Source organism: Argiope bruennichi, chromosome 9 (genome assembly GCF_947563725.1).
Source record: "Argiope bruennichi chromosome 9, qqArgBrue1.1, whole genome shotgun sequence".
In the NCBI taxonomy this organism is placed as follows: domain Eukaryota; kingdom Metazoa; phylum Arthropoda; class Arachnida; order Araneae; family Araneidae; genus Argiope; species Argiope bruennichi.
Genome location: NC_079159.1, coordinates 123,231,870 through 123,248,787, shown reverse-complemented (window position 1 = coordinate 123,248,787; position 16,918 = coordinate 123,231,870). Strand labels below are relative to the sequence as shown.

The window sequence follows — 16,918 nt, the reverse complement described above, 5'->3', positions numbered from 1 at the left end:
GTTTAAAAATACTACAGTCAAATGTATTTATTCGTAAGTCATATTCCCTACAGAAATCTGAATAAGTTCTTCTCAATAATAAGGTTAATAAAAGTATGATGTGCAGGGGAAGAAAAAAAAAAATCTTCTGTCAATCTTGGAATTTTAATAATAATAATAAATATTATATTTTTTAAGAAATGAGAGGAAATTCTCTTTTTAATGTTTCGCACTTTTCAGATATTCTTTTGGCTTTTATACTGTTAAATAAAAAAAAAGTTATTTTCTATTTTTCAATACATTAGTAAAAGTATGCTGTTAAAAATTATTTTATTTTTAGGCTTTAATAAATTTTATAAATTATTATCAAAAACGTAAGAATTATAACAAAATCTTATATTCAATTATTATCATACCTACTACCATATGCTGTCTCCAACAGGAAACCTAAATTTAATTAAACTTAATTAACTTTTAAACAAAATTTAAAAAATACCGGACATCCTCAGAAACATACAGCAACCCAAAACTCAGAATTTATGTACATTGAAAGTCAGTGATAAAAATAAAATTCAAAATTCCAAACATGAAATTTGTCAAAAGAAATAAAATGCAAAGTAAAATAAATATTATTTAAACTGAATTTCTGATAAATACCTTTGCAATTTTAAGTGACCCAGTTCCATCTGAATTTGTAACCATTGTGAACTTATCTGCACCAAATGTATTGTTTATAACTTTATAACTGAAACGGTTTGTTTCCAACAAATCTTCATCTTTCACAGAGACGACGAGAATAGGAAGTTCAGGAATATCATCACCTTCAGTCTCATCTACCTGGACATACCACTCCTTCTTGGTGAAAACTGGAGGCATGTCATTGATGTCCTTCACTTTTATAGTTGCAGTGCCAGTACCTTTCAGAAGACAATGAGCATTCAATCAGATGACATTCGAATCAATACATTCAAAAATTTACAATACATTTTCAGCAAAAACACAATAGCTCATACAGATTTTGATGAAACACAAGATTCCTTAGAGCTATTGTGATGAAAATATGCAAGACTAATTGTAATATTAAATAAAATTATCTTGCTTTATTATTTAAATAAGCAAATTATCTACTGGTCATTTTAAGCAACACATATGGAACAAAAAAAAAAAAAAAAAAAGGAAAGATGATAAGAATATATATTTATTGCACATTTGGCTTTGTCTCTTTTCTGTGAATATTAAGTTAAAAGCTTTGGGAAGGCAAATGAATCAAAAACTCTATACAAAACTTTTGGGGAATTTTAGTACTATTTCTAGCAGAAAGTACTCACTTCGTTCATTTATATTGAAAGAGATTTGTTGAATAACATTCTGTCATTAAGAAAAATAATATCGTCTCTACTGCTGAAACTCACAAATATTCGGACATTCGCAGCAGAGACTGAGGAAAGGGGAAGGGAGATATTTCAGGCGTCACTCTAAGAGAGCTCCAAAGGGGCAAAACATTAATGCACTTATGTGATTTTTTAAAGAGAAATATATATATGAGAGCAAAAATATAATGTGAAGCCACGGGCACCACTTCTCTTCAGTACACTACTGATTGTTCCCTCTTTCTCTCTTTTCTCATCGCAAAATGACAGCATGTTCTTAAGAGTTACTGCCAAGCTTCTTTTAAAATTCCGATAATAATTTTGATAAATAAAGGATTGCTTATGTGACAGAACAATGAAGTTCTTATCTTCTATTTATTTCACAAGTAAATTTTTAACTGTGATTCTTGAAATTAGGAGTGAAAAATTTATTTTAATGAAACTAGCATTTAAGAGTAGTACTTTTATGAAACATAGAATCTTTAATACTTAAAAAGAAGAATGTCTGTGCATTTGTTGTCAATCTACAGAACAGACTTGGGACTACCAATTTTCACAGAGATATACTAGGGAGGACAGAACTAAACACCTCGGACATTTTCGCTTTTTATATTTTGATCCAATTATTTAAAAACTGTCATTTTAAAAGTTTTGGCCAGTAAACTCTGAAAAAAATTAATGCATAAATGATACGCCATTTTTAGAACAAATATTTATCCCTCTAATAATATTGATTTACGTATTATACGATAGTTCGTCAAATATTTATAACTAGCCGTTCTTGGCGACCTGCGAGTTCGCACATTTTAATGCTAGTTAAAATTTCCAATTAAATATTGTCTTGTCTTTTGATAGCTTCTTCATCAAAACATTTTTAAGCTTCAAATTTTGATAGTCGTATTATTTACTTATAAAGGCATTTACAATTATTTTGATCAACGGCCAAGGTTGTTCAAGGAGAAAAATTCACGTATTCCTTAAGCGAGAAAAATAAACAAGGATAGAGAGGGACGCAGATGGGGCATTTCGTTGTTCACTCACTACAAAAAGTACAGTATTTGAATCTTCCTTGAATTTTATCTATTGATATGAAATTTCATAAGACGAGACATCTTATGAGATTCCATCCATATCTTTAATTTTGTTTGAAATTATAACAATTCGTTGACCAAATTTAATTAGAAACTACAAACAATGGAATAGATGACAACCCCTCAAATTAAAATAGTATTTACATAGCTTTTTTGGTCACATAGATGCCATGTTTTATAAATGTATAAATAAATTCCGATTACAAATGATTATCTTTTAAAAGCTCTCTAATGCTAATTTGATTTACTGTTGTTTTTTTTATTTCTAGAAAATATAAATTTTTTCTCAAAATTGTTTCGGTGTTTCAAATTGCTTCTCCAAAGTAACACGACATTCAAATCAATATATGAGAAAAAATATTGGATAACTGCATTGATTTACAATTCTGCCAATAACAAATTTAATTTACCTACTATTGATATAAGCATATGATATAGCACAATATCTCCACGATGTTATTAGATATTAGGCATTCTGAATGCCAGCCAATATCGTGTAAATATCGTAACAATATCTTCGGGCATTTTGTGCTAAAAAGGTCCACTGAACACAGAACCGATATATTTCTGATTATCCTTCATTAATTCTTAATGCAGGAAAAATGATTATTATGCTTAATTCATTTTTGATTCTGAAATTAATATTTTCAACTAAAAATTTTTCAAAAAGCTCATATTTCCTCTAATCTCTTCATTTTACTTATTATGCTTATATTCATTAAGCATAATTAATTTTTCGAAATTTTAACTGATATAATTTCAAATTAAAGCGGTCAGAAGTTATTAACAATTATAGTAAAAGCTTTGGAATTTAATAACCAATTAGATGAGCGATCTAGCTGGCTGCCGAAAGCTGCAAGCAAAACCATATAGATTTGAAAAAATTCAAAAAAAAGATGACAGGAAAATAGAGGAAATTAACATATGCTGCAGCAGCCTACCTTGCAATCCTCCTCCATCAGTAGCGACCACTTTTATAGTGTATTCTGATATTGCTTCACGGTCTAGGCAGCAGACAGCTGTGCTGATGACACCAGTATCTTGATCGATAGCAAATATCAACTCATGGTTTTCATTAACCTGGTTCTGTTCAATTGTATACTTGAGCTTTGCATTGGAGCCTTCGTTGGGGTCGTCATAATCGGTAGCCGTCATCGTCATTACCGTCATTCCTTTCAGGGAAGAAAACATTTTTCTTAACATCAGAATCTGCTTATTTTCCAATGCATGCAATAGTAAAATACTCAGCGACTTAACAATATTTAAGATCAGAGAGGCAAATCATTATTTAAAAACAAGAAGATTTTTAAATCTCACCGGCTGTTCCATTTTCTGTGACATTCCCTGTATATATAGCCTGGGGAAAGAAGGGGGCATTGTCGTTGATGTCCTTGAGGTTGACTAAGACATCGGCGTAACCAACGAGGCCTTTGCCACCTTCGTCCGTGGCGTAGACGGTGAACCTCCATTGCGAGCGACCGTGAGGCAAGTCTCGATCCAAGGGCTTGAGGACATAGATCTCGCCAGAAGTGTCGTTGATGGCGAACTTGCTGTTCTCCACCCTGTCTTCAATGCCTTGGCCAGTAAGAAAGTAAAGGATTTCAGAATTTCGGTCCAGATCGCCATCAGTAGCATGAACCTGTACAAGTTTGGAAAAAAAAAATATCCAGTTTTGGATTAGTTCTTGTGGAATAAAGAACAAATGATATAGTTGATTTAAAAAGATTCTTACTGCCTACAAAAATGCGTAAATTAACGTTTCAGGCTGACTACAGTCAAGTAATGCAAGAAGCAAACAAATGATAAGACTCTCAGTTATTAATTAAAAACAAAAGCACTTGTATAAAGGGAAAACTAACATCCTGACAGAGCAAGTAGGAAATTAGGTGACGAGCAAAGCCAATGCTTCGTAGAGCGAAACTTGTATCGTTGAAATATTAATTTTGGAGTCGTTCCAAAGAGCCACGTTTCTTTATTCACCACATTATTAAATTATTAGCATTACGAGCACTGCAGCTTACAGGCAAAGAAAAGAATTAGTTAGCTTCAAAATGGTGGCAGAGCGTTGAAAAATACCACTCCATAAACCATGTAGCAGATTAAATAAATGCCTATGTACAGGAAACCATAGAAAAAAGCTCCCTAAATAATACAAGGAATTATACAAGGAATCTTAACGTCTTAGTTGTTAATTCGATATCGATAGGAAAGGTTAATCATAAAATTTTTATTTGCATTTCTGCAAATATATAAAAAGTAATAAAGCGTTTTTTTTAATTTTTATTTATTTTTACAATTTTTTCACAAATTATTTAAAAAAATCTAGTAAAAGAAAGTTTAAAATACGCTTCGATCTGCTAAATTTCTGTCGTAACTATTTATCTATTACAGGAGTAGGCGTGGGGAGGGCCCATGTACATGTACGTTTGGATTTAATGTGCAACAGACCCCCTTACACGACGGTTCTTCGGTGGAATCGGGTCACGAACCTGAAACCCTCCGGTTCCGAAGCCGAGACCTTACCACCAGGCCACCGCGGCCCTTAGATAATTGAGAAAGGAAAATGGTTAATAACTGAAGAGCTTAATATCGTTTTTCCCATTTAAGTGGAAATAAGCAATGCTTCCATAATGTGATGGAAGTGAAAAATATCTTGCAGTCATCTACGTAGTTAAAGAGAGCGCAAGAAGGTCGCTAGAGTGAGTGTTTACCGGCTTCCTCAATGTTTTCGTCTTATTGAATACTGCAGATAAATAGCAGAATAATTTCATTTCGATTGATATAATCATTCTTTCCACATTTCGCCAACGATCGACAATAGATTAAAATCGCAGGTTTGTAAATAATATGAGCAGTCGCCATCTTAATCATAATGACAATATCATTCGTTCCTTCAGGGTTTGCCTCATAAAGACCGAAATGATCGCCATATTCAAATAGTTTAGCAAAAACTGTGAAAACTTCAATATCACTTCAATATTCAGTACCGAATGGCGAAATCGAGTTAAATTTTAAACCAAGAAGTTTCATGAAAGAAGCACTTTCTATTGAAAGACTGAATTTGAAACATATCTCTATTTGCTAGGAAAACAAAGTGTTGTTAATAAGTTCTCTTTTCCCATTTCGAATAGTGGTAAGACAAATGACCGAAAACGCAATTTCATACACAAACATGTCTAAATCCCTTTTAGAGGCGACAGTCCTGAAACAAAATTCCTCCTCATCCCCCCACGAATAAAGAAAGAACAAATAGTATCGGCGGGTGAAAATAATGCAATTGTCTGGGAGCCGAGTTGCAGGAAGACATCACTCAAGACAGACAATCGAAAATGAAAGGCAGGAAAATAACAAAGGCTAATAAACACAAAACCGCCGTGAGGCAGAATTTTAAAACTTTGTTCCATCCGATAAACCACTCTGCGGAAAGACAGATGCGGAACAGTTGAAGGAAGGAATAAGAGATTTCGCAGACTAATGTTCATTATTCAGCGCTCCAGCAGTTATTAACGATGGTCATTCAAAAGAGCCGGTTATTGATATTCACAGAGAGAGGATGGTAAAAAGTAACGTGCGATTTGCAAGATGGATTCGAATTCGTGGAGGAAATTAAAAATAAATTAATAATAATCTTTCGAAATGACAGAGGAGAGAGTAAAGGGAAGTTGCTGCCAGTAGGACTCCCCTTCCATTTTTCCCGTTAAGTGGCACAAAAAGTATTTATTGTCGAACTTCCCATTCGCGAGATTCAACTTATTACGTATGCTGTAGCATGCAAAAGTCAGTGGTTCCGAGTTAATTAAAATGATAATTCGAGATCTGCCAACAGCCAACATTTACTTCGCGGCAAAGAATACGCCAAGCACCACTCATTAGCACGCATTTCCAACAGCTGGGACTAACTATGTCTATCTACCCTGTCTCTGGGTACGAAAACTCAACAGAAAAGCAATGGGATATTTTTTTATCTTTCGGATGCAGAACTGTAGGATATCCTTAATCGCTATTTACATACAATTTTACAATCGCATGAAGGAGTTACGACGAAAATTTTACGTTGATAAGACAAGAGATTTAAACTAATTATGAGCACATAAAAAACGCATATTTTTCCCCCATTTTAAATATTTTTTTAAAAGTTTGATTTTCCTTTATAAACTGCACATTCATCGAGCTAATTCTGAGTCTGATAGATTTCTCAAACGCTAAAATGAAAACTCATCAACTCAAACAGTCTGAAATGCACAAGCGAAGTTGTCAGATTTCAACATCGCTGCTAAAAATCGACTCAGGTATCATAGTACTTCAATCTTTTTGAAACACGGTAATCATAAAAAAGGCCGATAATTCCGTGCTTTAGAAGAGCGAAGTCAGTTCAGGAAGGACTGCAGAGCCATCTCTGAATAAGAAGACAAACAATGGATTGCAGGATCAAACCTGGTGCAAATGAAATGTGCGCAGAAAGAAGACAACGCACGAAATTTCTTTTATTGAGACGGCGAATCCAGGCTTCTTGGAGGTAAATATTCTTTACGTCTCAATATTCCCTAAGGGTTTTCAAAATTTGGGAGAAAAATGTTTGAGCAAATAATCCTGGTAGAACAAATTTGCCAAATAACAATTTTTAATTAAACGCCCACTAGTTATTTCTTTAAAAAATATAAGGTAAATACGAAAGGGTGTCAAGAGGGATAAAAGTTCTAAGAAACCCGGATCTAAAATTTTCAATGTTTTATTTTATACTAGGTTCTTGTTTTACTAACGGATGACATATGTACATATGCATAAGAAAAATTAAAACAATTTCGCTGAGACATAAAACTAAAGTGACACTCACCTTAAGAATTCTCTTGGGCAGGCCATCAGAATCTTCTTCCAGGATGTGTGTTTGATAGAGAGATTGGCTGAACTTCGGGGGCAAATCATTGATGTCCTTCACTTTAATGATTACCGTTGTACTGTTCTCGAATAAAGTGTCCGATGCCACCAGCGTCAAATTGTACTGTGAATAAAATGTCATCTTATTTTACAATTCTTGGAACAGAGCATTCACAAACATTTAAATAAGAAAGAAATAAAACAACAGAAAAGAATCTTGTCAATGCCTTTATTGCACATTTTTATTTAACATGATTGCTTCATATTTGCTCAGAGGATTTAAAAAAAAAAACTTTCTGATAAACCGCAGGAGTTTTAAAATTTTGTATACATGTGTGAGCCTGAAATATTAATCTATAAATATAAAATTACAGAAATCGCTCTTATTACTTATTGCGGGATGGCAACAGTCAAATATAAACAAATCGATATATGAACGTTTCGACCTGCTTCATTGACAGTTTTTATAGTTGCCCTTCACTGATTAATGGATCTGAAAAATATTATAAATGCTGCTAGCCGTGTCAAACACTTCACTTAGAGAAAATAAAATGTCAAAAACAAGAAATAGGTGTCAAATTAAAAGGATAATCGCTATGACTTGCCAATGGAAATAGATTATTATAGTTCTATAACTATAATTCTTACAAAAATAGTTTTTACATTATTTTAAAACTCACAAAACTACCTCTTGAATCATATCATTTCTATACAATGTTTTTCTCTATTTTTAATAAAATTTTCCGAGTTTTAATGTTACGATGAAATTTAAATTCATCTATCAAAGCATTTAGTTTTGATAATATTAAAATTAAGATTAAAAAAAATCGGTTTCTTTGGTCATTAATTTTGAAACAGGATTTTCACTCCCGTTTCTATTTCGAAGTGTATACACTTTTAATTTGTGCTGATACTATATTGTTGCAGATTGATTTAATCGAATTCCTAACTTTAAGACATATTAAAAAATGACTTTAAAAAAATAAATTCCACGTTAATCATTTAACAGTGCAAAAAGTGAATATCTGAACGAGCAAAGGCGCCCAGTATATGAAAATACATCAATATTTAGATAATTTAATCAATCGATTCCATGTGGAGGACCGAAAAAAATCAATTTCCTGATTCCAGAATATTTTTATAATTGAATTAAGAATAAAAAAATAATAATTAAAAATATTTCTACGCTGCATCACCCAAATAAAAGCGCGCTTTTAAAAACTGCCTTTATTAAAAATATTTTATTATATTATCAGAAAACACGAAACGGTCAAGACTTCGTCTCATCATCTCTATTTAGCTTTACAATTATTATTTGAAGAAAATTATCAAGGGTAACACAGAAGAGCCACCATCAAATCTTAAAAAGCTTCTTTGATAACAGAAACCCTTTTGTACTTGAGACGATCTTTCATTGGCACATAATGTGTCTTTATAACGGTCATTTGATAGGTAAAAAGATTCATGACTAACACACCTGACTAACACAATTATTACCCTTTTTTCTAAGTAATTTTTAAAAAAAAGGAAGAAAAATGCCTTCATTAATGAATTGTTCGTTATTTTTCGGTCTCATCAATCCAAACTAACAGCAACAGATAAAATTGTTTGCTTGGCGGAATTCCCTCTTAAAATGTTGAATCCCATTGCAATGGTTAGAAAAGTGCCTTAACAAACGATGGACGACAAACAATAACAATACCACATTTTTCAATGGAAATTCAGCACAACTGAAACCTTTGAAGAAGGGGGGGGGGGAGCTTGGTAAATTTGCTATGGATGCAGCAATTTATAGTCTGCGTATTTTCTGTAGACGGTTCAAAGTCACATTTTCGACCACGTTACTGGTACCAGACAACCAATAACGAGGTAGAAAATGTGACCTTGGGCCGCCTACAGAAAATACACAGACTATAACAATAGCCAAGTCTGAATAGTAACGGTTGCCTAGGGAACGTCCACTCCCTAAAGAACAGAGCGAGAAGGAATCAGGGAAACGAATTCATTCCAAATCAATAGGAAATAAGTTTCCATAACAAACAGACACGAAATGGATGGCAGATCAGCATCCGTGATAATCATGACAAATAAATAAAACTAATATTTTAGAAAATAATTATCTTTTATATATTTCTTTTAAAGTGTTTACTATGATGATATATTGTAGAGATAATTCATAAAAAAGAAATTCTTGCAATATAACATTGGTTCCTGAAGTACTCGGCCCGGCGCATCACATGCCTGCGGCGAGATATCCTTTATCAAAAAACTAAAGCTCCGAGAATCTTCATTTCACCTGCTGCTTCTTATTTATAGGTCTTCAGCAAGCGTCATAAAATCCGCGCATCACACGAAAATCAACGTGACATAAAAAACGAGACCCATTTAATTCTAACATTTGAGAAAATGTATGATTAAAAAACAAGACTTATTTATCCTGCTAATTATCAAAATTTAGGGATTTTTTCATGTGATTTAAAAAGAGTGTGCGTAAATGTGTGATGTATAAATGTGCCTATGTATGTTTTACCTCAGCTTTCCATTATCAAATATTTTACAAAAAAAAAAAAAGTTCAAATTTTACACAGAGTGCCTTGCAAAAATCTGAATGAAGCAAGAGCGCCGAGATTCGAAAAAAATTGGAAACCACTGTAATAATAAACCCTCCTTCCAAATCAATCAAAAAGAAACATTTGATTATAAGTGCCGTCTAATTAAACAATATCAGTAATGTTGGTGTGAAAATGACACCAGTGAAGCAAATGCAAATGAAAGAACACCGATGAAATACAGCACCGAAATCCCAGCAATGCAAAGACATTTTTCAGAGCACTTTATTCTTGACAAGTTTGGAAGGCGAATAAATTATAGGGCGCACTCAGTCACTGCGGGCCTGAGAAGTCATTAATAATATTTTCAGCGGAGGACGAAAAAATAGCAGACATTGTGTTCAAGGAGAAAGAGAAAAAAATAAATAAACCAAACGCCCGAAGCATTTTTCCACTACATAAAAAGCGCCTTTTTAAAAGAACGCCGCCAAAAATGTTTCATCATCGAAAGAAAAGAGCTTTTCAGGAGCATTTCTTCAAGAAGGGAAAAAAAGAATGTCCGGGAGATAGACAAAAAAAAAAAGAAGGATCCAAAAATCCTTTACCTTTTCGTAATATCTGCAGTTTTCGAAGTACAAGCTGGCTCGTGTCCAACACTCGAGCACAAGAGAAATCATTTACAAGGAAGAGCAACACCGGGGTCGGGGGAGTTGAGGAAACAATACAAAGAATGAATCAGGGATCAGCGATACATATTCTTCGATTTACAGAATCCATGTCCTCGTATATTCTTTTTTCTTAACAAATAGGATTAGAGTAAAGAGTAAATGATGTGTGGAATGCAGTTAATGGGGGCGGACTTAGTTTCCCGGTGCCCGGATTGTTTTAATCTAATCAAAAGGAAATGAGAAAACTAATTAGACGTGACAGCGGGCGATCAGAATTTGCAGTTAGAGAACAAATGCCATACTACGTTCGTTGGAATTAAAAGTCGAGAGAGAGTCGGAGTCATTAATTCTAAATAGGACTCGAAAACGCAACGAATAACTTCTAAATTTTTTGTTTGTAGAGGTTTAATTAATTAGAATAACTGCAATTCTTCTATTCGCCTTCATTCGATTCCACATCCAGATTTCAAAGATAAAACCCAACAAAAGGATTAAAAGATCAGTTTACAAAATAGTGGCACGAATAGCATTTTCATAAATATTTGTACTTAATATTTATTCGTAAGCGAAAGTACTTTAAGAGATTTTTGCATTAGCATACATTATTTTGACAAAACCTTTTTAGACATTAAAAAAAAAAAAAAAAAAAAGAGAGAGAGAGAGAGAGAGAGAGAGAGAAAGAGAGAAAAGCAATGGGGTAAAAACCACGTAGACCAAAAAGAACGAACTCCGATTTCTACAAGAGTCTGCCTTTTTAAGTCAACACGAATGCGATAGAATCAAAATCATTTGCGACAAAAAGAGAATGAATTTAAGGAAGAGATATTAGTAGAGTTTCTTTAGGGGGGAGGGATTAGATATCTCCTTTAAACAGTACGGTAATCATGTTTAGTGAAATAATGTCATCACTCAACAATGAAATCTTTCATTTTTTTAAATACCTCCCTCTCTCCCCCTCCTCCCTTTCCAAAGTTGTTTTGCGTTTCTTGGATTCTTACTTTTTTTCTTTCCACCCCCTTACCCTTTTTCTGCTTTTATAAAGATCCATAATATCTCATATGCGCTAATTCTGTATAGTATAGCAAATCTTGCGATCAAAACACTTGAGACCCTACACAGAAGTTTATGACATAATATACAGTTCTTCTGCAGATAGCAGATTCCATTACAGATTAAATTTCCACAAACATATCCCGGTTGATATTAAATTCATTTTCCACACACGCACTGCAATGTGACAATACAAAACTTATTTTTACGCCTTCTCAACAACAACAAAAAATGCATCTCAACACATTAGAATAGAAATCATCTAAACGAATTTCTTCATTCAATGAATCAAGCACTTTTTCGTATTCACTCTCTAGTTATTTCAGAAAAATTTTAAACACATTCTGAATGTACAGGGTGAATTTGTATTTGGGAATAAAGAAGTTGCAGCAAATTAACAAATGGCTTTTCACGTAATACTGAATAATTTTTTCAATAAACGTGGATTAATACAAGATGCAGATTTTTTAAAAAACAGCGATGGTAGAATAAAAGAGCCTGAATGTAGGGGACAGAAAAAGAAATCCTCCAGCTATATTAAATCTGAGTAGCTTCAACTTGCATAGCTTCATTTCAAATGCAAAGGCCGAAATTTCACTTTTATTTCTCAAACAAATGTGAAAAAATACAATGGATTCATCCTAAGTTAAGTTGCAGCACAATATTAATATTTCCGGTGATGGCATAAGGAGAGCAATCAGGAATTTGCATTCCGTTGTAAAGCACTTGTCATGAATTACAGCAGTATTATATCCAAAGGTTGGAACCCTATCTGCGTGATTAATGGAAATGATGTGTTTGTACCACGTCCAATTCTCTCAAAGGTAATCAAGCATTTATATTTCAACAGCTACATGCCATGCAATAAATACGAACGAAAAGTGGTTTCAAGGTAATCATATTTCGTCGCCCGAAAGAAAAGTGCAACTCAAATCTCAAGGAAGTCGACATTTTATGAAGCTGACTAAAGAAACTTCCTAATAAAAAAATTTAGAAATAAAAAATACATAGACAAGGTGGCCATAAAATAATCTTCCTGTTTGCAGGTATTTGCAGCTGAAACGGAATTGAAGATATGAAAAGACGAACATCGCGAGAAAATAATAAATTATATATATGTGAATTAAAGCTGCCGATAGGTGGGTTTTCGTCGCTGCTCTGAAAAGTACACAATCTAAAATGATTATATGTATATTTCCAGCGCAGTCATTCCTTTTAAAATAAAAGAAAGCTACCTTTCAGGGAACAATTCTGTGATGGATTGTTGATCTGTATTCAATATGCATCTTTACGAAAAGTCATTTACACTACAAAATGTAGTACTGCTGCGATTCTTAGAAAATTTAGTTTAGATATATTAACATCCCGTTCGGAAGCGACACCACGACAGAAACTGCTCTGGTGTCGCTCATTTTGGAAGAGGACGAAGCCTGAGCATGCTCTTCCTCCACTTTGTAGGTGTCAATTCAGATGTTGTACATTAATCTAAGTATGCCCGTCATATGTTTAAAAAGATACACAATATAGTCACAAGGCATAGAAGCATGACAGAGTACAGGTAATTTATATCCACTAGATAATCTCAACTTAATCTATGCCAAGTTAATAATAATAATAATAAAAAGATTTAGTTAGTTACAAAAGCCTCCTATAAATAAACCTTTCGAATATATTTTTTGTTGGCATTGTATGTATGTATTTAATTACTATAATTAAACAAGAATATAACCATTTATTGTATCTGACTATATAAGACATGTTTTGGCTTTTCTATTAAAAAAATGAAAATATAACAATACCTTAAAACAAGCTTCCAAAATTCAACTCCTTGAAAAACTGATAAAAAGAAATATTACATTTATTTCATCGAAATAGGAAAATTCCCAAGAAATTATGATATGATCCTTTTAACCTTAGTTCATCATCTCTAAAACAATGGTAAAGTTGAAGACAGAGATCGAATTTTATTAACTAGTCACTTCTTTTCCAACCTAAATTTCATGGGCAAATTGATTCGAGCAAATTATAAATGAATTTAACTTAATCCCTATTTCAGTAATAAAATATTGTTCACCACACTTTCGATTTAGAGCTTTTTTTAATAACTCTTCAACTGGAACCTGCTAATGAAGCTCATAAATTGACTTTACGAAGAAAAAAAAAATCAAAGCAAATATAAGATATGATGCTGGTTTTATAGACAAGAAATTTAATCCAAGTGAATTCTTAAGAAATCTCTTTAAGTACCCTACCATAAGAAAGTTAAGCCCCCCCCCCACGCGTTTTGCTCATATGCAATGATTAAACAAGGTTCTGAAATAATTTATCAAATTTATAACCAATTATTTTTTTGGCAAAATAGCCTTCTCAAATCATACATATTCAAAATGAAGGGTTCTTCATAAGAATTTTAATTCAATCATGGATAAACCGTTATCCGTTATGAGTAAGGGAAGAAATCCATTGTGTTTTCACCTTTTTAAAGAATCAACTCTTTCGATATTCTTCTTTAGTGTCATCTAATTGGGAGGGGAGGGGGAGAGAAAGAAATGATCGGGTTTATTAGATGCATTCTGTTTTGGAGGAATGTACAAAGCAAGTACAATGTCTACTTCTCTTTCCCCCAGACATTCTGCTCAATGAATAATCTTTGAAAATAAGGAATACAACTTGTAAAAAAAAAAAAAAAAGCCATCAAAGAATTACTTTCTAAATTGCTTTACAAGATAATGTTGATGGTATTTATTTTTCAGCAGACCGTTCCGAAAATAACCAACATGAATGAAACACCTCGTAATTTTTTTATAATGTTTAGTTAAACTAATATAACATCTAATGAAAACTTTTACTTGCCTATGAAGAAGGAAAATAACGAAATGTTTTAATCCATTAAGTTCGTTCGATGTATATACACATCAGTCCAAATCTTCATTTTGACACGGTCGATGTGTTATTCTTTATCTAATAAAAATAAAATTTTATTCGCTTTATTACTTTTTATAATTATTTTGAGAAATTTACTATGTAACCACTTGTATTGCGTTCGACGTGTATATGCGTCATCGTTTGACTATAAAAAAGTAGGTTTCAGGGATTTTAAACTATAAATTCCGCAGTTTATTGGTTAAAGAACCATTAACTAAGTCATTTAATAGTTAATATTTCATATTATATTTGTATATATACTAGATCAATTAACAAATGGTTATAAAATACAGAATATCGCATAGAAAATGCATTTTCCGTTATCCGAGGGTGGACCACATAAAAGAAAAATAATGTTTTCAGTTATAGTATCGAAAAGTAAAGGGAAATACAATATTTTCGCCCTAAACTTGATTTATATATCTCTTTCCTGTACATCTGTGTGTGTGATGCCGGAATCCATCTTAGACAATTAAAATACAGTAATAAGACCCATGTGGGACAATCCAAACAGCTGCGTATTAAAGCATATTTACTTTATGATCTAAAGTTTTCCGAATGTGTACGGTACATATATCATAACAGATCGATGTTTGCAGTCTCTCCCATTGCAAATGTGAGAAGATAAGTGATTCTGAAACATCAACCCATCTCGAGAATTTTGGATATTCGATCCATCCAGCGCTTGTAAACAAGATCCCTTGCCTTCCATAAAATCTTTTTCCTTCCACTGCATCAGACTCGACCGCAAGAGTTGCGATGTCAAAAAGTGGCTGAGGACATGGGAATGCTTTTAACAGCAAATGACGTCGAACAAGGGTAGCGAGATCACCGATTCGCCTTCCGGGGAGTTAAAAAAAAAAAAAAAAAAAGGAGGGGAGGGGGGCAATCAGTATTCCGAGCCACTCCTCCAAAACACTGATTGGATCTCCCAACAGCAGGAGCATAAAAATACTACTAACCAAACAAGAGTTAACAGTTTACAAATCTGCCGCATTCGGAGAAGAAAATTAATTTGGTAGGAGCTGAAGACTGCCAGAAATGTCACCCGGATAACAGTTATAAATTTTAAGGACAGGAGCCATGCTATTGGTCAAAATGAGATCAATTTTTATTATCAATCATTAGAATGAGGTATCAACACATCCTAATAATAATTTCAGTTTTTTTTTTTAATTTTTTATTTCGCCAATCTTTAGTAGCAATTAAGATACAAACAATGAAAATAAAGATTAGATAGAAGACATTTAAATCAATAGGAAGTCTTGAAAACACAGGTATGTGTTGACAATGAATAAAAATATTTTGGAACAAGCACTAGATTAAGCAAGAATCGTTTATCAAAATTAAAACTACTTTCAAAAAGTACTTTTTCGATGCCTTGCCAACACCCTTATGTTAAATGTTCCAGGATCATGAATTCTTCCTCCGCCTCTACGTAAAACAATGTTTCGTAATCCTTGCTTTTAAAAGAATTAACGAAAATATTAAATAATTACTTCAGGAGTAAGAAAGTGACATAATTCGTTTCTTTTATTTTCTGTAACAGCAAATATTTGGTGAAATCAAGCCATAAGGAGTCCAATATTATATTAATTTTTCCATCAATATATTTGCTATGAAGATTGGAATTTTAAGCATATTCATAACATGTTTCAATTTTTGAAATTGTTTTTATGTTAAAAAATGCTTTTCTTCATGGTTAGTAGTTGAATTCCTTTATCGCAATGTTTTTAGTAACTCACACTTATATATTTTTTTGTTTTGATCTCTAGACTTTGAGAAAATTATATTCTTCTTTTCAAAACACCAATAAACATTTAAAAAAATTCATTATTATTTTTTTTTTCGTTTTCAGTCATTGATAAATTTTTAACTTATTACCATAAGCGTTAACGAATTTTGTAATAGCTTCAAAAATATGACTACCACATATTTTGCAAAAGAGCAAAATTTAATAGAATTTAAGAAATTAATTGCTAATTATAATATTAAAATTAAATAAGGTCACACTATATCCAAAATTTGAGGAAGGAATTAAGAAATAAGAAAATTCCATCTTTACAAAAAAGAAACAATCCCAGTTAAATAAACTCGCGTAGAAACACGACTCGCTTTATTTTAGTGGTCAGAGCGCTGTCGATATTCTCGGCGACTTTTGAGAAACAGTCGTCAAGAGAGGGGAGGGCATCTGGTTCTTTGTTTGAGCAGCTGCGACAATTTGAAAAGTACTCCCTTTTACCTGAAACGTGCAGCGACCAGAGAAATAAACATCATGGTTCGAATCACTTATAAGGAATTCATTCACAATTCCATCTCATTCTCGTCATTGAAACATTTTTTTTAATCATGTGAGGACATGATGTTGTTTTGGTAAGGGGGCTCGAAATGAATAAAGCATAAATGGCAAT

The 16,918-nt window shown here is 32.8% G+C and overlaps 1 protein-coding gene across 1 annotated transcript in view; it reads right to left on the bottom strand.

Annotated features, from left to right (window-relative positions):
* LOC129984704 (neural-cadherin-like) overlaps positions 1-16,918 on the bottom strand; it is a 287,446-nt gene that overhangs the window by 21,608 nt on the left and 248,920 nt on the right. The window contains exons 17-20 of the mRNA XM_056094645.1: positions 7,275-7,439; positions 3,758-4,079; positions 3,382-3,612; positions 637-896 (exon numbers count right to left, since the gene is read on the bottom strand). Of these exons, the coding sequence (XP_055950620.1) occupies positions 637-896; positions 3,382-3,612; positions 3,758-4,079; positions 7,275-7,439 (978 nt within the window). The remainder of the gene's footprint in view (positions 1-636; positions 897-3,381; positions 3,613-3,757; positions 4,080-7,274; positions 7,440-16,918) is intronic.